At 38.8% G+C, this 23,053-nt stretch overlaps 1 protein-coding gene across 4 annotated transcripts in view; it reads left to right on the forward strand.

Moving 5' to 3' along the window:
* The window catches only part of CLTC (clathrin heavy chain), a 70,124-nt gene that overhangs the window by 3,437 nt on the left and 43,634 nt on the right, over nt 1-23,053 (forward strand). For all 4 annotated transcript variants that reach the window (XM_052657918.1, XM_052657919.1, XM_052657916.1 and 1 more), the window contains exons 2-4: nt 18,721-18,928; nt 21,578-21,846; nt 22,502-22,663. In XM_052657918.1, coding sequence (XP_052513878.1) covers nt 18,721-18,928; nt 21,578-21,846; nt 22,502-22,663 — 639 coding nt within the window. The remainder of the gene's footprint in view (nt 1-18,720; nt 18,929-21,577; nt 21,847-22,501; nt 22,664-23,053) is intronic.

Here is a 23,053-nt window from a genome sequence, read left to right on the forward strand (position 1 = left end):
GCACTTGAAATGTTACTGTTACAACTGAGGGACTGAATTTTTACTTTTCAGTTAGTGTAAATGTCATTAGCTACATGAAGTTATTAACGGGGACATTGGACTGCACAATTGCAGACAATTCTGATGTGCTTTGTAAGAGTGAAGATTTATTTGGTCACCCATATTCATATGTCTAGAACATTTAAAAATATTTATTACTTGACTGTGTTGGGTCTTTGTTATAGAATGCAGGCTTAGTTGCCCTGCAGCATGTGGGATCTTGGTTCCTGGGCCAGGGATTGAACCCATGTCCCCTGCATTGGAAGGCGGATTCTTAACTACTAGACTCCCAGGGAAGTCCCTAGGACATTGTGTTGCTGGTAAGTCACTTCAGTCATGTCCGACTCTGTGTGACCCCATAGATGGCAGCCCACCAGGCTCCGCCATCCCTGGAATTCTCCAGGCAAGAACACTGGAGTGGGTTGCCATTTCCTTCTCCAGTGCGTTAAAGTGAAAAGTGAAAGTGAAGTCGCTCAGTTGTGCCTGACTCTTAGCGACCCCATGGACTGCAGCCTACCAGGCTCCTCCATCCATGGGATTTTCCAGGCAAGAATACTGGAGTGGGGTGCCATTGCCTTCTCCGGGACATTGTGTTAGCTAACGCTTATTAATACAGTGTGTTGGTTGAATACTGTCTCTTTGGGGAAGTGGTAATGATGGACAGTGACTAGTGAATGGAAGGAGCAGCACTTGTGAGAGTCTGTTGTGTCCTATGAATGTGGCGGGCGCTTCCAAGTCTTCACTTAATATCGTAAACAGCTGGAGAAAGTGAGACTCAAACTAGTGCCAAAAGGAACACTGCAGAGTGAGATTTAAATCTAGGTCTTCTGACACTAAATATTTCAAAGAAAAACAATGGCATTAAGATGAGAAGTTACGAAGTATCCTGGTGTGCCTTTTTTTTTTTTTTCTGTTAGACTTTGCTCTGAGAAGTGACTTCTCTACTGCTTTAATGTGTGGTTAATGACGTGGTATAGTAGACAGAGCAGGGATTTGGAGGGTGTTGAGATCAGTGCCATCCAGTAGAAAAATACAAGCCAGATCTGATTTTCCAGTGGCCATATTTAAAGTAAAAAACAGGTAAAATTAATTTTAATGTTTTAACTCAGTGGACCCCAGATGTTATTATTTCAGTGTGTCATCATTATAAATGTTTCAGGTGAGATATTTTATATTCCTTTTTTGGAGGTACTGAATTTTCAAAATCTGATAGGTGTTTTATACTTAGGGCACATCTCAGCATTCATAAAGTTACAGTTGGAAAAACAGGTTTGCATATATATGTTGTTCCAAACATAAGTTTGCCATAATTGACTTGATTGTCTGTTACTGTTTAATTTTAATAACAATATTGAAAATAAATTCAGTCACAGTGACCACATTTCAGGTGCTCAGAACTGCGAGTGGCTTGTAGAATATGGCTGGAGTATTAGAGAAGGCAGGTTAAGACTCGCCTCTTGCTCCTTTTTCTCTGTAAAATAGGTGTACTACCTCACAAGAATTATCGTGAAGGTCTTGTCTATCATGTATGTGAAAGTACTTGGTGTATCACTTGAAGGGTATTAATTGTTAGCTATATAATTTTTGTCCAGTATATTTTATTCAGATACCTCTCAGCCAGTGACACATATTTGTAGACTTAAGACTTAGATTTTTATGGTTTATAAATATTTGGTACTCAACCTGAAATTTGAATATTTACTTTATATCAACAGTTATGTTACACTAAGGACAAAGTGGTGAACAAAACTGACAGTAGCTTGCATTGACTAGTTTTCAGAGGCTGTCCACATGTAATTGTAACCATGGTTGTTACTGAATGTTTGATACAGTGCAGGATTTAATACAGATAGTCGTATGACACAAAATTGATTCTGCTCTGAAACTACCCAAAAGAAAGAAATTTGTACATTAATCATTTATTATATCCCATGAGTGCTCACATGTGCCATTAGTACATCTGTAATTAGTGTCCCTTGGTCAGATAGATGAGACTCCTAATAAACCACATCTGATAAAATGCCCACCTGGAATGCCAGTCAGGCCCTTGTTAGTGTTGTTTATTTGTGCTTATATAAAATGATAGTGCAGAAATGTGTGTTCGCTTAGATAGGAAATGAGATCTTAGTCCTTCATATTAGAAAGAGGCTATTTTTAAAAACTTATTTACATAGCTGTGCTTAAGCTGCTTCATAAAATCAAATTATAAGCCATAGCAAAGTTTACAGCTCTAGATGTCTTCCCCTCTCCCCTTCTTGGCCAAGCGCCCGAGGCTAATGCTCTTAACTCAAGGGGGTGGCAGGAGGCCTGGATCTGAATGTATTATGCAAAACCCATCTGTCAGACTTAGATTTTTGTCCCTTCTTTTGTGTTATGAAAGACATAATTTATGATAGAGGGTGGAACTATTCATCAAACCTTAATTGTCTTGAAATCTACAAGATCAAAAATTGACCATTAGAGTTATTTGAACACCTACTGTGTGTCAGGAACTCTGCTAAATATTTTACATTCGTGATCTCATGTGATTAGCAAGAACATCCCTTCAGGTAGGTAAGGTTAGCCTTATTTTGCAGATGGGGAAAATAGAAGTTCATAGCAGTTAACCTGTAGAGTCGCACACAGCTAGTGAATGGGAGGTTAGACTTTAATATTGGCTCTTTCACTGTGGCATGTTGCCTCACTTGGTGACTGATCTGTATGCTTTGTATATGTGCTGTGGTGATCTTTGTATACATTCTGCTAGTAGGAGGAGCCTGGTGGGACGCAGCCCATGGGGTCGCTAAGAGTCGGACACGACTGAGCGACTTCACTTTGACTTTTCACTTTCATGCATTGGAGAAGGAAATGGCAACCCACTCCAGTGTTCTTGCCTGGAGAATCCCAGGGATGGGGGAGCCTGGTGGGCTTCCGTCTATGGGGTCACATAGAGTCGGACACGACTGAAGAGACTTAGCAGCAGCAGCAGTAGGTTGTTTTTAGGTCAGTAGTTTTTGTATTATGAGAGCAGTAGGGGCCAGGTGAACCAACGTCTGATTCTCTATGCCTTTAAACATTTATTTGGCTGAGGTTTTTCAAAGGGCTTTATCCAGGTTCCTGGTAAAAAGTTGTGCAGAATGATTGGGATCTGGTTAACTTGTAATATCCAAGAATTATCTATATCCCTTTCATAAGGCTGAACTCAGATTTCTCTTTCTTTCTTTAATGACTGGAGAGTGAATATGTTCCAGTCTGAAGCCACTTGTGAAAGCAGGAAACTTCTGCTTTACTGTATTATTCATGTTTTCGTGTTTATTCTAGTGTAAAACTAGAGTGGAACTCAAGGAAGACTCTTGTGCTTGGGGAGGAGGGAAGGGGAAAGTGGGAGGAGAGCATGCTCGTTCGGTTTAATAGCATAACCATAGATGGGAGAGGGGTTAGAGATTTGTGGGATTGGGCTTTGGAGGCAGAACTGCCAGTAATATTAATACTTCCTGTTGTGAATCATTGGGTAAATAAGGGCTTTTCTTTAAGTTCTGAAGTACAGCAGATTTTATTATTTATTTATTTATGGCTGTGCCTTGAAGCATGTGGGATCTTTAGTTCCCCTACCTGTAAATAAAGCTGAGCACCGAAGAATTGATGCTTTTAAACTGGTGTTGGAGAAGACTCGTGAGAGTCCCTTGGACTTCAAGGAGATCCAACCAGTCCATTGTAAAGGAGATCAGTCCTGGGTGTTGATTAGAAGGACTGATGCTGAAGCTGAAACTCCAATACTTTGGCCACCTGATGCGAAGAACTGACTCATTGAGAAAGACCCTGATGCTGGAAAAAATTGAAGGCAGGAGGAGAAGGGGACGATAGAAGATGAGATGGTTGGGTGGCGTCACTGACTCAATGGACATGAATTTGAGTAAACTCTTGGAGTTGGTGATAGACAGGGAAGCCTGGCGTGCTGCAGTCCATAGGGTAGCAACACGTGGAGTCAGACACGATTTCGCGACTGAACTGAACCTGTGCAGCGAACAAACCTCTGGCTCCTGCAGTGGAAGCTTGAGTCTTAACCACTGGACTGCCAGGGAAGTCCCCTGAAGTACAGCAGATTTTAAAGCCTATTTTTGAGAGTAGGAACTGGGTCCATTGATATCATTTTGTCACGTTAAAATTTTTAAATTGTGCAATATACCATTGTGGAAAATGTCTCAGATGTTTAATCCAGGCTCTATCTTCTTAGCTTTCCTCAACTTCTTCATTTATTAAATAATTAAAATAATACTTTTTGGCAGTTGTTAGACTATAGTATGTGTTTGTATTTATGTCATGATACTTAGCCCATACAGATACTCAAATATTCATCCTTGGCCCTTATGCTGGAGGGCCTCTTCATCCAGTAGAGTTGAACGTATATGCTAGGCGAGAGGGGAAAAAAAATGACCAGCTGCTCCTCTCAGAAAGAGGGCTTAAAAACGACTGTTGTGGACAGAGGGAAGCAAAAGACTATCCACATATGCTCAGCTTGACAAACTGACTTTGGGTAGATCTCATTATTTGAAAGATTAATAACTAGGGAAGACAACTTGTAGGCAGAAGATAGTTTACCAAATCCATCTCTTTCCCAGTTCTCTGTAATACTTTACATTCTCTCCTACTGAACTGTGCAAATCTATGGCAGGTTTCTTTTTTAAACCATAAAATATTCCTCTGGAAAGAGTTTCGTTACATAAGCAGTCTTACCAAGTACTCATATTACTGAGTCCTTTCACAGTTGCTTCTGTTTGAATTGAATACTACACCACCATTCAGTGAAGGCTACCATGGACTTGAAATCAGCTGCATTGGTAAGAGGTAACACCTAAATAATTATTCTTCTTTGTGTTGCCTCACAGTTAAAATTGTCTGATGTTGTAAGCAAACATTTTAAATACTGCTTGAAAACCAGTCCATTAGGGAGATGCTTCTGGAGATTATATCCAAAAAGAAGTGTAAAACACCTCCTGATACATAAAAAGAAATTAGAGGCATGTTATAAATTTCCCATGATTGCACCATAATGAATTTTTTAAAAGCACTGTGATGGAATGGAGATGACTTTTCTACTGCTAATGAAGACTCTGTTGTGAAACATACATTTGAAGAGTTTAAAATGGTTTCTGAAATGTGAATAGAAAGTCGTTTCCATGTTACTTTATACTTTTATATGTCTATAAACAAGTCAAATGACTACTTGAATTATATATTAAGCACATCTAAAATTAAAATTAACCATTAAAAAAAATAAAATTAACCATTTTAAAATGAACGATATAGTGGTATTTAGTACGTTCACAATATTTTGCAGCTATCACCTGTATCTAGTTCCAAAGCATTTCATTAAACTAGAAGGAAACCTCATATCCATTAAGCTGTCTCCTTCCTCCCATCCCCTCAAACCATTAATATGCTTTGTCTCCGAATTTATCTGTAAATGGAATCATACAGTCTGTGATCTTTTGAGTCTAACCTCCTTCGCTCAGCATACTGTTTGAGGTTTAGCCATATATATAAGTACTTCATTCTTTTATGGCTGAATAATACTCCTTTGAATGGATATACCACATTTTATTTTTCCTTTCATCAACTGATGAACATGTATTCTTTCTACCTGTTGACTGTTGTGAATAGTGCCGCTATGAACATTAATGTACAAGTTTTTGTTTGAATACCTATATTTAGTTCTTTTGAATATATACTTTTGAATTTATATTGGGTCATATGGTAACTGCACTCTGTAGTGTGGGAGACCAGGGTTTGTTTGATCCCTGCGTCGGGAAGATCCCCTGGAGAAGGAAATGGCAACCCACTCCAGTGTTCCTGCCTGGAGAATTCCATGGACAGAGGAGCCTGGTGGGCTACAGTCCATGGGGTCAGAAAGAGTCGGGCATGACCGAGTGACTAATACTGTAACATTGTGATAAACTCAGTATTTTAACTTTTTGTGGGACCACCCAACTTTTTCGCAGTGGCTACACCATTTTACATCCCCATCAGCCATGTATGAGAGTTCTAGTATTTCCACATTCTCTCCAACAGTTATCAAAAGCTTTTTTGGATGACCAGGGAATAGTCTGCTTGGGAAAATGAATACCCTGTTTGATGTTTTTATTTCTGTGTGTTCTCTCCCAATCTTTGTAGTTCTGCCCTCCATTCAGTTGTGTGTCCTGTTTTAGATTGCATTTCCATTTCTTCTGAGATAATACCTGTAACCACCACCTAGGACCAGTCATAGCTTCGGTAGCATTCAGTTGTTTTGTGCCAGCTAAATGGCATTTATACATGAAAGGGCAAAACCCTGGGGAGTCACATCTATCTGCAAGATTTGGAGTATAAATGTATTTCCCTGCAGCTTGGTTAGACTTAATATGTGATATTACATCAAATTATTGGGTTCTTATTGTAGAATGAGTCACATATGAGGTTTGAAATTTCCCAATTAGCTGGCTACAAGTAGGAAAAATTCTTTGAGTCTCCTGATAGTTTACCAAAGCTAGTAGTCTTACAGTTCCTGTCTGCAACTATGGTTCCTTCCTGCAAGTATTAAACATTTTGGAGTGAGTGACCAGAGTTAAAAAAAAAAAAATTTCTCCTGAGAATGATTGCTTCAGAGTTACATGGAGTAGAAGCAAATGTATATGTTAAGTATGGAGTCTACAAGGGCATTTTTATTTGTTGCTTAAAGTGTGTGAAGTACGTAGAAAACAGTGGCTGCTATACTGTTGATGAAAGAACTAAAGGAATGCTGCGTTCTCAGCATTTTTAAAATTTCCTATGGAAAACAGCAATTGCAGTTTTTGACGTTGTGCTGGTTTCCTGGAAAGGCTCAGCAGTTACTCCTCTCAGCATTTTCTTCACTGTGATTAATGCTGGTGAAGGTAGAGGATGTTTGGAACTTTTAAAGGAAGTCATGCTGAGTGAAATCCTTCGGTAGGAAGTTAACCAGATCTTCAAGCACCTAAAAATATCAGTATTGGGTGACATCCAAGTATCAACAGGACTAAAATTGTTGACTTCTTTACTCTGTAGCAGTAAAGTAAATAAAGACTTAAGCCTTTATCAAGATACAAGATTCAGGGACTTCCTTCTCTGTCTAGTGCTTAAGACTGTGCTTCCTTCCACTGCATGGGGTGAGGGTTCCGTCTTTGGTGGGGGAACTAGGATTCTGCAAGCCACATGGTGCACCTCCCCCTCCCCCCAAAAGATGCATGATTCATTTACAGAAAATGTAACTCAAGTAGGATTATAGGGAGAGCAGGCACAAAAGCTGCCTTGTCTGAAATGCAGTATCTGTACATCCTTCCTTTATATTCTAACTGTTAAGACGAAACAAGGAGGAAGGAACCGGAAAGTGTAAAGCCAAGCACTAATTGTGAAACATAATCCATAATAATGCTGTCATAAACACAAAGTTTAATATATTTTGATCTTCAGCTGATTCAGCTGGTAAATGAGTTGTGTTCTGAGCTTACTAGTCATTCATTAGGAAGCAGACTCCCCCGGTGTGCTTATAGAGAAGCCTGTTTCCAGTAAATGTTCCTTTCTGATCAGAGGTAGGAAGTGCTGGATGAAATTAGTAGACTCAAAGCAAATTTGTTATTCTTTAAATTGTATGATATTTGTAGGCACGGACACAGTTGTGATTGATTGCTTAGACAGATGTTATGCTGATGGAGAGTGTCATTTTTAGCTAGTCAAAGAATTGGACATTGAAAAAGTAGTCTGGTTTTAGTTGGTTGAATTGCCTTATGGCAGAATTTTCTACCCTTTTTATTTTTATTTATTTATTTTTTCTACCCTTTTTAATACATGTATACTATTGGGTTAATATAGACATAGTCCATTTGGTTCCTTTAACAACGTTTTAATAGTTTGATCACTAAATGTATTCTGATAGATGCTGACTCACCGTCACTGGATTTCCTGATTTCCTTGAGAAGTGAAGGTTTTCCAAGCTTTCTTTAGTAACAAGACTTTTGAAAAAAGGCGATTCCCACTTTGGCCCTCGCTATGTAATGTTAGTAATGTGGTATCAGAGCCAATCTGTTTTAGAATAGTTTGTCATGATACCATGGTCCCAGAGTTAAATAACTGTAAAAGGACAGAAATCTCTCAAACAAATTCTTACGTGCCCCCATGCTATTCTGAGAGCTTGTGTGCTTAGTCTCTCAGTCATGTCTAAGTCTGCAACCCCATGGACTGTAGCCCACCAGGCTTCTCTGTTCATGGGGATTCTCCAGGCAAGAATACTGGATGGGTTGCCATGCCCCCTTCAGGAGATCTTCCCGACCCGCATTGCAGCCGGATTCTTTACCATCTGAGCCACCAGGGAAGCTTGCCGTTTATTAAACTGCTTAGACCTTTACGCAGCACCTAAGCATGCCTTGCTCCCCCTCATACAGGGATAGACACTTGCTCTTTTCTGTTTGCCGCATGGACAGTTAAGTATAGTTTCAAAACCAAGACCGGAAAATCAAAGCTTAAAATGTTAAAAGCTGATGAGCATTTAACTTAGATTTCTGAATCTAATATTGCTGAAGTTAAAAAAAAATTTTTGACCACATTTCTTTGATTTTAATACAGTCTCTTTCAGAGTCAACAGTTTTTAAATTGAGGGTTCAACTTACAGTTGTACTCTTTCCCTAAAAGCTTTTTTACATTGATGAGCGTCTTAGAAATTGAGGCAGTGGTAGTTTATCAGGCACAGAGATGGGCTTTTCTTTTCCCCTGTTCTCTGAAGAAATTACATCAGCCCCTTTTAACCTGGGCCTTAGCTATTTGACGGAGAAGGCAATGGCAAGCCACTCCAGTACTCTTGCCTAGAAAATCTCATGGACTGAGGAACTTGGTGGGCTGCAGTCCATGGGGTCACGAAGAGTCGGACACGACTGAGTGACTTCCCTTTCACTTTTCACTTTCATGCATTGGAGAAGGACATGGCAACCCATTCCAGTGTTCTTGCCTGGAGAATCCCAGGGACGGGGGAGCCTGGTGGGTGGGCTGCCGTCTGTGGGGTCGCACAGAGTCGGATGCGACTGAAGCGACTTAGCAGCAGCAGTAGCTATTTGAATGTTTAGTGCTTTCTTGAAAGAAGCACCCAGAGTGAGGTGAGCTCTTCCTTGGACTTGTGGTAGCATTGAACTTTGTAGACTTTTTTCCCTTAAGCCTCCTGCAGCTACCTGGGCTCTGAAACCTGAAAGTTGTAATTTTTTTCTGCTTCTCCTTGTCTTGTCTGAAATCCTTATCTAAGGTGAGTGTGTCTTTTTGCCAGCAGTCCTTTATATTTTGCCAGAGTTTAATTTAAAAGAAGTTCTCCCTTTCTCCTAGTTGGACTCGCAAGAAAAACTTCTGAAAACAGTGCTCTCCAGTAGAACTGTGCAGTAATGGAAATATTCAACATTCTGTGCTTTCCAGCATGGTAGTCACATGTGGCAGTTGAGTACTTGAAATGAGATCAGTGTGACTGAGAAACTGAATTTTAAATTTTATTTACTAAGCTAAAGTAAATGGCTACATGTGACCATATTGGACAGTGTAGCAAACCTCTCAGTTCTAATTGGGCAGATGTTCTTCAGCTCCTTTACAGAGCAAAATCAAACCAGATGAATGGTTTGATTTTCATCTCTGCCTTTTGAGGTTGTATTCTGCCTTCCTGCCCTACAGGTAAACTGTCCAATAAAGTCTAATCCTTATAGCTTCAATTTAATTTTCAAGTTCTGTAACCTATAAGAGCAGAGATTCATCCCTTTTTTAAAACTTCAAAAAATAATAACTTTGTACATTTTCATAATACTGGTAAGAGCGTATACCCAGTCATCTAGATTTTTAATGCTATTTTGCTGTATTTGTTTTAATTAAACATTTTAAAAAATTTAGGCTACTATAATGTTTCATAAATATTCCAGTATGCATGCATCTTTAGAAAATAAGAAAAGCTTTTTATAATCACAGTAGCATTATAACATCCTAATAGTTAACAATTCCTCGATGTTCTGAAAACCAGTCCATATTCAGATTTCCCTTATTGTCCCTAAATGTTAATTTGGTTTGTTTAAAGCAGGGTCCAGGCAAGACCTGTATGTCGCCTTCAGTTACGACTCTTGTAAGAAACATTCAGATTCTTACAGAGTTTGAGATTTACAGAAAAGTTGAAGAATGGTACAGAGATTCTTTGCACACTTTACCTGGATTTGTCAGTTCTTAATTTTTTTTTTTGCTACCTTTGATTTATCTTCTTTCAGTACGTTTTTTTTTACTGGACTGTTTGAAAGTGGTTTGCAGATATGATGCCTCTGCCACTACATACTCTAGTATGTGTTTAATAAGAATAACAAAATGGTCTTATACAGCCATACTACAGTGATTGAGGTGAAGAATTTGACAGACTACTCTTACCTCAGGCTCAATTCAGATTTCATCACTTGTTCCAGTAATGTTCTTTGTAAGAAAATTCAGGATCATGAATTGCATTGAGTTGTCCTGTCTCTTTTTAAAAGAATGTAGGTCATTTTTTTTTGCATGTTCCTCAGTTTGTTTGTCTGATGTGTCTTCATGATTGAATTCAGGCTGTATACTTTTGTCAGGAATAGTGCAGGGGTGATGTGTTCTTTGTAACGCCTCACATTGGGAAGGGAAGCACATGCTCTCATTTTGACTCATTGCTAGTTATTTATGTTAACTTTTATCACAACTCTTTGATGAGGGTTGGAGAAGGAAATGGCAGCTCACTCCAGTATTCTTGCCTGGAGAATCCCATGGACGGAGGAGCTTGGTGGGCTACAGTCCACGGGTCGCAAAGGGTTGGACACGACTGAGCGGCTTCACTTTCACTTCACTTTGATGAGGGTTGGGTCTAACAGTTTTCTTCACCATAAATCTCCTTTTCCCTTTGTTTTGTGGGGAGGTATTTTGAGACATTACAAATACATTTTGTTTCTCAAAATTTCATCTGTTCTTGTATCCATTGATGATTTTTGTCTGAATCAGTTATTGTGTTGATCGCAAAATACTGACTTTTGAAGAATTCCATCAGTGTTTTACCATTTTTAAGTTAGCTTTCTTCTGCAAGGAACAACTTCTCCTGTTTTATTAATATTAGTGCAGAATCTTGGGTTTCATACATCCTTTAATCTGTAATCATCCTGGAAAGTAATTCAGTTCATTTCAGTTCAGTCGCTCAGTCGTGTTTGACTCTTTGCGACCCCATGAATCACAGCACGCCAGGCCTCCCTGTCCATCACCATCTCCCGGAGTTCACTCAGACTCACGTCCATCGAGTCCGTGATGCCATCCAGCCATCTCATCCTCTGTTGTCCCCTTCTCCTCCTGCCCCCAATCCCTCCCAGCATCAGTATTTTCCAGTGAGTCAACTCTTCGCATGAGATGGCCAAAGTACTGGAGTTTCAGCTTTAGCATCATTCCTTCCAAAGAAATCCCAGGGCTGATCTCCTTCAGAATGGACTGGTTGGATCTCCTTGCAGTCCAAGGGACTCTCAGGATTCTTCTCCAACACCACATCAAAAGCATCAATTCTTCGGCGCTCAGCCTTCTTCACAGTCCAACTCTCACATCCATACATGACCACAGGAAAAACCATAGCCTTGACTAGATGGACCTTAGTCAGCAAAGTAATGTCTCTGCTTTTGAATATGCTAATTAGCCATATACAATTAGTAAAGAAATGTTGTCCTTTTGTGTAAGAATATTTGAGCCTTTAGAACTATTGAGAGGCAGAGGCTTTCATTCTTTAACAAAGTGTTTCTTATTTGAGGATATATGGTTTAGTTGGGTAAATGGATCTGGAATAGTGGGGCATGGGCAGATTAGGAAAAACTGGGAAATTTTGGTTTTGGAAATACATCAGGGGCTGGGGGGCAGTGTGTGTGTGTCTCTCTGACCCAGGTAGCTTCACCTCTTGGTCGCACTAAGGGAGAAAGTGCTTTCCACTTCACCTGTTTCTTAGCCTTGAGCTCTTTAGGGTAAAGAGAATTATCGCTCCTGACCTTACGCCTTCTGTTTGCATTAGCTTTCCTGGCTTGCTCCCTAAATAGAGGTTTAGGAGATATATTTGCCAAGTTTGCTAGAAAGCCTCAATCAACAGTACTTTTCCATGTGCCTCTAAAAATAATAATTGAAATAAAATGGGGTTACTTGGCATGGATATGTTACATGATTCCATGTTACATGATTTTGAAGATTCTGGTCTCTACCTGACTTTTAGTTAGGTAAATTAAAGAGCAGAATTGGAAATTTTAAAGAGTAATTTCCTTTTCTCAAAAGAAAAAACAAACATGCAGTGTCTACTAAGTTGAGCACAGAGAGACTAGTAATCTTTTTATCAGTAGTTCAAAGAAATGCACACCCTGAGTTTTAGCCAGCTTCTAGCACAGCTGAATTAAGCAGATAAAATGCAAATTCAAAAAAAGCTAATCTTGAGCTGGCCAGGGTACTCATGTATTATATGTACTAGTAGTATCTTTTGAGGCTTTACTGTGTTCTGAAAGCACTTCAATTAAATCCTCACCATTGTGGGCAATGTACTATCATCTCAGATGTTTCAGATAAAGAAATGGTAGATATACAGAGATAACTGATTTACCTTTGGTCATTTATGTGGCAAAACTAGGGCTAAACCCAGACATTTTTTTCTTATGATGAATCCACAGAACTGATTTGTAGTTCATAATCATTTGTAGTTTATAGTCAGAGTTAGACATTTGTACAGTAATTGTCTATTTGAATGAAGAACCTACTGTGTTCTCTGGATTGTGGGGAATCTGAAATACTGTTTCTCAGTACAAAACTAAGAATGCAGTGTCTCCCCCCACCCCCCGCCCTTAGCATGTTAATCCAAATTGGGGGGACAGGGGAAAAGGAAAAGGAAACAATTCTGTATCATTTGTAAAATATAATTCCAGGGCACTCCAGAGTTTTGGGTGTGCTGATTAACAGTAAATCTGTCTACAGTCAGCTCTCCTCTTACGGACTTCCCTGGTGGCTCAGACAGTAAAGCGTCTGTCTACAATGTGAGAAACCTAGGTTCGATCCTGAGTTGGGAAGATTCCCTGGAGAAGGAAATGGCACCCCACTCCAGTACTCTTGCCTTGAAAATCCCATGGATGGAGGAGCTTGGTGCAGGCAACTATCCATGGGGTGGCAGAGTCTGGCACAACTGAGCGACTTCACTTTCACTTTCTCCTCTCCTTATCTGTGGTTTCCCATATATATAAAGGCCTTAACCAGCATCTGTGGATTTTTGATGTCTGCCAGGGCACCTGGAGCCAATCCCCAGTGGGTAACTAGGGATGGATGACTACTTGTCTTTTAGCTTCTGAACTAGATTTAAGTGTCAAGTCTTAGAGTAGTGCTGCTTACAGACTAGTATGCAGAGTCTAGCCTGGAAACTACACGAACTGCAGAGTTTGGGTGACTTTCTTTAAAAGGAGCAGGTGGTAGTTTTGTGCTTTGGTGCATGTGCCATTAGTGTGTTTTTTTTTATAAGGGAGACTAATGTTTCTTTTTAAGGGAAACTGGAAATATATATATATTTTAATCTGTGCATAGGATGTCTAAGATGGAAAAGTATCCCTAATTGCTGACGGGAGAGAGGTATTACTGGAAACATGGAGTGAATGACTTTTAATAGTAGTTACACCCTTTGTATAGAATGAATTCTTTGTCATATGCATGTCACAACTATTCAAAAAGAAAACAATCCATTTTTTTGGACTGAAGGGTATTGACTCCATATTCTTATTTTATAAATAATAGTTATAAAATAATAAAAATTACTTGAAGTTTAAAAAAGATACTTTATTATAGAAACTTCCAAGTATATCTCCAAACAGAATATTCCCATCTTCAACATTTGAGAGTCCCTTGGAGACCATGGAGATCAAATGAGTCAGTCCTAAAGGAAATCAACCCTGAATGTTCAATGGAAGGACTGAAGCTGAGGCTCTATTAGAGTTAAGCCACCTGGTGGGAAGAGCTGACTCATTGGGAAAGACACTGATACTGGGAAAGATTCAGGGCAGAAGGAGAACAGGGTGACAAGACATGATGGTTGGATGGCATCACTGACTCAATGGACAGGAGTTTGAGCAAACTCCAGGAGATAGTGAAGGACAGTAGGGAAGCCTGGCATGCAACAGTCCATGGGATCACAAAGAGTCCAACACAATTTAGCGACTGAACAACAAACAACTTCAAAAGTAGTGAAATTCTGCCAATTGAGAGGATAAAAAATGTGGGCAGAGTTTTGAGTATTATTGTGTATTCTCTGAAAACAGCTGCAAGTATGTAGCTGCTTAGTATGTTCTCTGAATTTATTAATGGTTTGTTCCACAATCTGTGATTCAGTTTCTGTGGTATATAGCGCATATAACCGTTCAGTTCAGTTCAGTCACTCTGTCGTGTCCTACTCTTTGTGACCCCATGAACCGCAGCACGCCAGGCTTCCCTGTCCATCACCAACTCCCGGAGTCCACCTAAACCCATGTCCATCGAGTTGGTGATGCCATCCAACCATCTCATCCTCTGTCATCCCCTTCTGCCCTCAATCTTTCCCAGCATCAGGGTCTTTTCAAATGAGTCAGTTCTCTGCATCAGGTGGCCAGAGTATTGGAGTTTCAGCTTCAACATCAGGTGATGTTGAAGGTGATGTCCAGTGAACACCCAGGACTGATCTCCTTTAGAATGGACTGGTTGGATCTCCTTGCAGTCCAAGGAACTCTCAAGAGTCTTCTCCAACACCACAGTTCAAAAGCATCGATTCTTCTGCGCTCAGCTTTCTTTATAGTCCAACTCTCACATCTATACATGACTACTGGAAAAACCATAGCCTCGACTAGACAGACCTTTGTTGGCAAAGTAATGTCTCTGCTTTTTAATATGCTGTCTAGATTGGTCAGAACTTTCCTTCCAAGGAGCAAGTGTCTTTTAATTAAATGGCTGCAGTCACCATCTACAGTGATTTTGGAGCTCAAATAATAAAGTCAGCCACTGTTTCCCCATCTATTTGCCATGAAGTGATGAGACTGGATGCCATGATCTTCGTTTTCTGAATGTTGAGCGTTAAGCCAACTTTTTCACTCTCTTCTTTCACTTTCATCACCATTAGACTTTTATACCTGACTGGAATATTTTATGGCTAGTATATGCTGTTTTGAAAATGAAACCTGTTTAAAAACATTATAGTGTTTTGGGTTTTGTTCTTTGTCTGCACTGTGCAGCTTGTGGGACCCTAGTTCCCTGATAAGGGATCAAACCTGGGCTTGTAGCAGTGGAAGTGTGGAGTCCTAGCCATTGGACCGCCAGGAATTCCCTTCGTTGTATTTTAAAGTTTTAATCTACACAAATATTATTAGACATAGATATGTAGTATGATAACCCTTTTATTTGACCCCATTTTGAGAGTGCATCTAAACCAGAATTGTTTTGGGATGTTTTCCTTTTTAATACATCCTTGGAAATTTTGGGAAGAATTGGTGAGTGTTCTGGGCATTCTCACTGAGAAGTATCAGCAATAAAGAAAAATTCTTACTGACCTTATTTGAAGAGGAGGGGGAAAAAGTAACTTTCTGTTAACCTATTGGAATAGGTCACTTATCCTAACAACTGGGAGAGGCTTTTAGGAAGGAGCAGTTTCCTATTTAAGTTGTGTGAATGGGCATTACTTAAGTATGCTTTTTTTTAAAAAAGTCTGCTTCTTAAAATGTTTAAATGTGTAGATTGGTGAGGATTTGCCACCTACTTCTTATTTATTTATTTTTAATAAAGTAAATCTTTCATATGGAGTACATTGTTGATAGAGGTGGTTAAAAAATATATATACACACAACTTTCTTAGTAGAATGTGTTTAATGAGAAAAAAAAGTAAAAGTACTACGTAGATTGAGGAGAAGTATCAGGAAATGCCCCCACTTTGCACCAAATCTTTGCTTTTTCTGCAAATAAAACAGCCCTGAGGCTGAAGGTCTTTGCTGGCTTTTGAAGACATTTCTTGCTGCATTTATCTGGAGATCTGGTAAAGAATAAAAAACACATGTTTCTTGACTTACCATTTTCCCTCCTCTTTATTATCTCATAGTGTTTTCTTACACTTGTCTTCTACCTACCTCTTATGTGGAGGAATAAAAAGGAATCTCTTAGAATCATTTAGTTGAGTGTGTTTGTGGTTTGCATCCTTGTTTTAATTTTACTGTTTGACTAGCACTGTTTATTTTTACTTTCTCAGACACTGTAGGATTTAAGCTGTGACAGCTGAGACTCAAAATTGCCTTTGGTGAATGCTTGGTAGTAACTTAGAAGCCTAGAATTCTTTGAAAGTGTAGTTTAGAAGATAACTTGTTGCTTTTATATATATGGTTCTGGGAGCTCTAGGATCGCTGAAATATTTTTTTAATTATTAGAAAGGTAACTCAATTAAACTTGAGAATGAGGACTGGTCTATTCAGAAATACAAATGTATCCACTTCTTATGAAATTAGACAGCCTGGTTTGCACAAGGCATGCCCTAACCCCTGACAAGTTCCCTTCATGGATTGTTGAGGACCACTTCTTTATCTTTCTGCGTTAGTTCTGAAACTGGATGTCACTAAAAGTTAAAGTTAGGAAGAAATGAAAATTGGTAATTCATAAAGTGTTGTTGTAACCAAACTCACTTATAAGTTACATATCTCACAGCTTGTATACTTGCCTTGCACTACAGCATATACTTGAGTTTGTACAACTAGTTAATCTTCCACTTTATTACCATGTTTGTGTTAATAGTTAGACAATTGCTTGGTTACTTACCCTAGTATTCAGTGACAAAGTTACTGTAACTATACTTTATCATTGTGCCTGCAGTCATTGAGGTGTAAGAGGGAAGTGAAATTACAATGTAGTCTCTTAATCTTACGTTGTATTCTTTTGACATCCTGGACTGGTTATAGTTAAGCTCTATTAGCAGAAGAGTTTGGCAGAATAACTTTTAGGGCTTCCCAGGTGGCTCAGCAGTAAAGAGTCCACCTGCCAATGAAAGAGACATAGGTTTAATCCCTGGGTCAGGAAGACCCCCTGGAGTAGGAAATGGCAACCCACTCCAGTATCTTGCCTGGAAAATTCCATGGACAGAGGAGGAGCCTGGTGGCCTACAGTCCATGGGGTCGCACAGAGTTGGACAGGACTGAGTGACTGAGCATGCCTGCACAGTTACCTTGGCTCAGCTGGTCCAGCAGAGAGTAGTGACAGTGATTTTTCTTTTCCTGTGCTTTAAAATTTTTGTTTGTATTTTGTTCCATGTGAATTTGTTACTTGTTGGAGGAAAAAAATAAAACCCTCAGGCTGGTCAAAGCTAAGAAAGCCTTCAGGTAGCCTTTGAGTGGTGGTTTATTATACTACATTTAGTCACCTAGAGAAATGACCCATTCTGGTAGAAATCTTCTCTTGTTCTCACTTATATATGTAACTAGTTTTCAAAGACGTGTCATTTTTAGATCTTGTATATTTGCTTAGCAAATTAATAGCTTCTGCATACACAAAGCAAATCTGATTCCATTATTTTCCTTGTTAAAATGCTTAAGTAGTTTCCTTAGGATCAATTCAGGATTCTTACTGGGGTACATCTAGCTTACCAGTCTAGCCCATACCTGTGTTTGTAATCTTAATTCTCCAAAAGCCTTTCATACATAATCTCTATTCCCAGTGTTACAAGAGCACTTAGAATTCCCTTAGCAGACCACACTTCTTTTTTTTTTCTTCCTTTTTTTTTTAGTCATTTATTTAGCTGTTCTGGGTCTTAGTAGCAGCACATGGGCTTAGTTGCCCCCCCAGCAAGTGGGATCTTAGTTCTCCAACCAGGGATGTAACCAGCATCCCCTACATTGAAACGCAGATTCTTAACCAGTGGACCACCAGGGCAGCCGCAGCAGACCACACTTTCATATCTCTAGGCCTTAATTTGTGCTCATCCTTCTGTGGTGTGTTCTCACACTTTCATATCTCTAGGCCTCAATTTGTGCTCATCCTTCTGTGGTGTGTTCTCTAGTCTGCTTCTGTTGAACACATTCGCTCCCTTACCTGTAGGCTTCCTTTGACTGGATCTGTCTTATGTATCTTTGTTTTGGCACTTTTTGCCAAGTATTGTAACTTGTCTACTCTGACTGATTCAAGTTCCTTTAGACCAAGGACCCTGTGAAATTTTTAACTCTCTCAATTTATGCTATAATTTACCAATAATTTTCAGTTTCCTGAAGTCCAGTACATATGATCAAGTAACTACTAAATGCTGAAGGGGATTAGAGAGGACAGGTCCAATAGTTAAGAGATCCCAAGCCAAGAAACATTGATTACCTCAGGTTCCTTGACCCATAAAGGCTACCTGTCAGATGTAGCTCTTACCTTTAAATCTGTCTGTTCTTCCTCTTAGTTGTAACCAGATGGTTATACTTCTCAAGTTACAACTGCAGGATTATAACAAAACAATCGAATGCCATATTTGTCGGAAGAGAGAAGGTCCATTATATTAATTGCCTCATTTGAATCCGTGTAATGGAGTTGTCAGTATTGACCTTGAAGTAGTAATGGTTAAATGAGGATTTGTAATGATGACCACACATGAATACCAAGTCTTTCTAATTCACTTTGTGGCATGATTTATTAATATTTTTTGTTTTTTTCTTCCCTCAGCTCCAGAACCTGGGTATAAACCCAGCAAACATTGGCTTCAGTACCTTGACTATGGAGTCAGACAAATTCATCTGCATTAGAGAGAAAGTAGGAGAGCAGGCCCAGGTGGTAATTATTGATATGAATGACCCAAGTAATCCAATTCGAAGACCGATTTCAGCAGACAGCGCCATCATGAATCCAGCCAGCAAAGTAATTGCACTGAAAGGTATAAGCAGATTGTGGTTTTTTCTTGAAACTTTTCCTATAGGAATTTATTCAAATACAGTAATTAGAATCTTTTTTTTTTTTTTTAGTATATTAAGTTTGGTTAAATAGATCTGCAAAGTGAAAGCTGTTACTGTGTTTGATTTTTTAAACTATTTTCATGACTTTTACTTGGCATAATTCTGTGAGCTGTCTTACTTTCTGCCTATACTTGGAAAATTTTAAGATTTAAATTAAATGAATTTAAGCTTTATACCTCTGGTGTGGTAAGATTATATTAAAAACATGACCCCATTTACAGAAGACACAAGAAATTAGTGATTTGTTTTCTGGAGTAAAATATACTTTACTAGTATTAGCAACTAAATATTGCAGAATTTTGTTATGGTGATAAACTTCATTCTGTGTCTTTTAAACATCAGGTTTGTGTTACATTTAAAGTAACAAATTCTAAAACTGGCTTGAACTTAATACTGATTTTTTTAAAGTGTGTGTGTATATATAGGTGGGTATTAACTTTTTGGAATCAGTGGTGTTGTTCAGACTAACTTTTTAATTGTCGTAGTAGGGAACTAACTCTACAACCTGTCAGTCCAAACAGAGTTCAGAGACCCTCATACTTTCTGGGAGTCTTACGTTAATTTTTTTCCTTTGAACTTTAGACTGAGAGCAGAATTGACTGTTTAAAACAGACTCTTAAGAGGGCTAGGTAACAAACTATCTGAACCCGAAAGAGACATTTAATTGCCTCTTTTTTGGTTTGTTGCTTTTATTCTTGATAGTAGGAGGAAGTGTTCAGATTCTTGGTAATTTCTTGGTAAATTTGTGAGTGACTTGTTCCAGGTGCTAAAGTATTTAAATAGACTTGTTTTTTCCACATGATTTATATTTTGTGTTTAGTAGTAACACTGTTTGGAAATTAAATTGGTTGGGCGAGGGGTAGACAGGAAAACATATTCAAATAAGTCACTGTTACATCTCCGAGATAGAAGCTGATCTCATCTCTGGGAAAGATGGTCCAGATTTTACCTGGGATACTTACTCTGTGGCAGTGGTCTGTTATTTGCAGTACATATTTAAGGTAGTAAGTTCCCTTCAACCTCCTTAAAGAATTTAAATTCAACTGCTTAACAGCTCTCATCTCTCTATTAAAAGGCCATCGTTTTAATTTTCTCATAATTCTTTTCTATTTTTAATGTTATTGTTATTTTATCACATTTCTTAATGCTTTCTTATGTGTGCAGATGGTGAGTTTTCTTAAATTAGATTGTATTAGTTATTGTCCTGTTCTATAAAAAGAATAAATTGAAAAAGTTTTCAGAGCCGCATACAGTAATACCATTATAGATTTGTGCCTGTGTGTTTATACTGCACAGTTCAGCTGTCAACCCTTGCCCTCCTCCCCAAAACACCCCATGTACGTATGTTCCGACCTCTTTCACATAAAGAATAAAACATGTAATTAACTGAGGGCTGGGGAAGAAACAAAGGAAAGTTAAGTCATTCCCAAATATGGCTTCCTCCTGAATCCAGTTTCAAATCCCTTGGTTTCTTTTTATAAACAGGACCATAACTCTCACAGTTGTCCAGGTCTGGTTGTGGTTTACATGTTGTGTGGGATGGGGATAGCATTCTCATTTTGTGGAAGGAGTTTTTGCCCGTGCAGTGATTAAGGAGGGCTGTGGTGCAAAGCTCTGTGTTTTGTGTCCCGTCCCATCCCTCTCTCCACCCCCACTCCCTTGTTAGCTTATAATTTTTGTTCTTCAGGAGCCAAATTCTCTGAGGCTCAGGAATGGACTTTTCCTTAGTCTCTAAAGGACTAATACGAATTAGACAGCCTAGTATTAGCTGTGGGCTTTGATCTCTATTAACTTAAACCAAATCACTTTTTGGATTGTGATGGGTCTCAAATTTTAAGTACAAACCTTTGCATCTGACTCAGTGAACTCTTAACATTCATAGCAGATTTCATCCTCTTTTACTAAATGTTTGCTGTTTTAACTGGCTGAGGCTTGAATTTTGTGCTTGCCTTTAATATATTAAATCTGAACCCACCTCCTTTGTCTTCCTCTCCTTTCCTGTAGCACCTCTACCTTCCCTTTGTATCTTAAACCAGTACAGTGTAGCCTGCACCTCTCTCATGTGTTAGTGGCACAAGGTAGAGTTGCAGTAGATCCTCTTCCAAAGAAGTTTCCACAAGATATATTTGAATGGGGGATGGCTGCCTTTTAAAAAGTAGACGTTTTCCCCATGTGCTTGAATCAGATTTGTTTTTTTCTGTGTACCAACCATTAAGTTTATGGGTAAGCATTCTTAATTAAGTATGAAGGTTACAACTTGTTTTTCATCATTAAGGGAGCTGTTCAATTTTAGTTGGGATTTAAAACTCTTTGGAAGTCATACTATCTGTTTAAAATGTGTTTATTAGAGGTGATCGTTTTTGCTTCACGTTTAGGTGTAGATTGCTCAGTCCCAGCTCCTCAGTGGTTGCAGTTCTGTCAATGTGACTTCTGTAGATATTGAGTCTCATGCTAGGACCATTTTGTTTGGAAGTTACAGATTTTGCCGCAGAGAAAGTCTGATCTAGCTAGATACTAATTTATCCTGAGCTTTGCTTTCTTAGTGATTTAATTCTTACTTTTGTTTTTAGCTGGGAAAACTCTCCAGATATTTAACATTGAAATGAAAAGTAAAATGAAGGCCCATACCATGACTGATGATGTGACCTTCTGGAAATGGATCTCTTTGAATACGGTTGCTCTTGTTACGGATAATGCAGTTTATCATTGGAGTATGGAAGGGGAGTCGCAGCCGGTGAAAATGTTTGATCGCCACTCTAGCCTCGCAGGCTGCCAGATTATCAATTATCGAACTGATGCAAAGCAGAAGTGGTTACTTCTGACTGGCATATCTGCACAGGTAACATTTTTCTAGTTTTTAATAAAGAAAGGGTCTAGAGAATTTATGTGCTTGGAATGTAGTTTATTTTGAAATTGTATCTTCTTTGCCAATCTGACCCCCCCTCCATTTTTTTTTTTTTTAAAGTTGCTGGTTTTATGCCCTTGTACTGTCATACAGGTTGGAGTACTCTTAGCAAGGTGTTTTGAGGTCTTCTCTGCGGGCTGAGGGAATGAGTTGGAGTGATTTGGAATTTATTGTGAATATTTATTGCAGAATGAGTACTCCTGTATCTTTCTTTTCTTAAAAAAAAGATAGTGTATGGAGAAGGAAATGGCAGTCCACTCCAGTACTGTTGCCTGGAAAATCCCATGGACAGAGGAGCCTGGTAGGCTACAGTCCAGGGGGTCGCAGAGTCGGACACGACTGAGTGAAAAAAAAAGATAGTGTAAAGAGATGGTTGTGTGTGAGGCACATTTTAAACATTCATGTTAAGCTTTAATAGAATGTTTGCAACTAAATTTTAAATTAAGAAGTGTCAAATCTACATTGAGAGAAAAGGAATTGTAAATCCTTCTAAAGATGATAAAGTGTTTTAATTATTTCACTGATTATTGTATGTGGAAGTTACTGGTTCGTTGGGACCCCAAACTTTATTCTGCTTGATCTTTTGTAGCAAAATCGTGTGGTAGGAGCTATGCAGTTATATTCCGTAGATAGGAAGGTGTCTCAGCCCATCGAAGGACACGCGGCTAGCTTCGCACAATTTAAGATGGAAGGCAATGCAGAAGAGTCAACGTTGTTTTGTTTTGCAGTACGGGGTCAAGCAGGAGGGAAGGTAAGTTTTGCCTTTGGAAATTGGTTTAATGACAATTTGCCTTTTGTCTTTCTGTTACTAATTAATTTGTTATCTGATTTCAAAATAGTCTTCTCTCTTGTTAATTTGTTTTCAACATTCAGATTTGTGGTGACTTAATTTCTTTAAATCCTGTTTCTGGTGATACTTGTCTAAAGTGAATGTTTCTTAAGCAACTTATCTGTATCTGCTGTTTATAGACTTTATTTCATTGCCTTTACCAAAGGCTTTCCTGTGCATTAAGAATCACTAGGGTGGCTAAAATGTACATTTGTGTGCCTTCCGTCTAGAGAGTCGGATTCAGTAAGTGGAACTCATAATGTGCATTTTAAATGCTGTAGATGACTAGATGGAGTGGCCCACAATTTCAGT

This window comes from Budorcas taxicolor, chromosome 19 (assembly GCF_023091745.1).
Source record: "Budorcas taxicolor isolate Tak-1 chromosome 19, Takin1.1, whole genome shotgun sequence".
NCBI classification, from domain to species: domain Eukaryota; kingdom Metazoa; phylum Chordata; class Mammalia; order Artiodactyla; family Bovidae; genus Budorcas; species Budorcas taxicolor.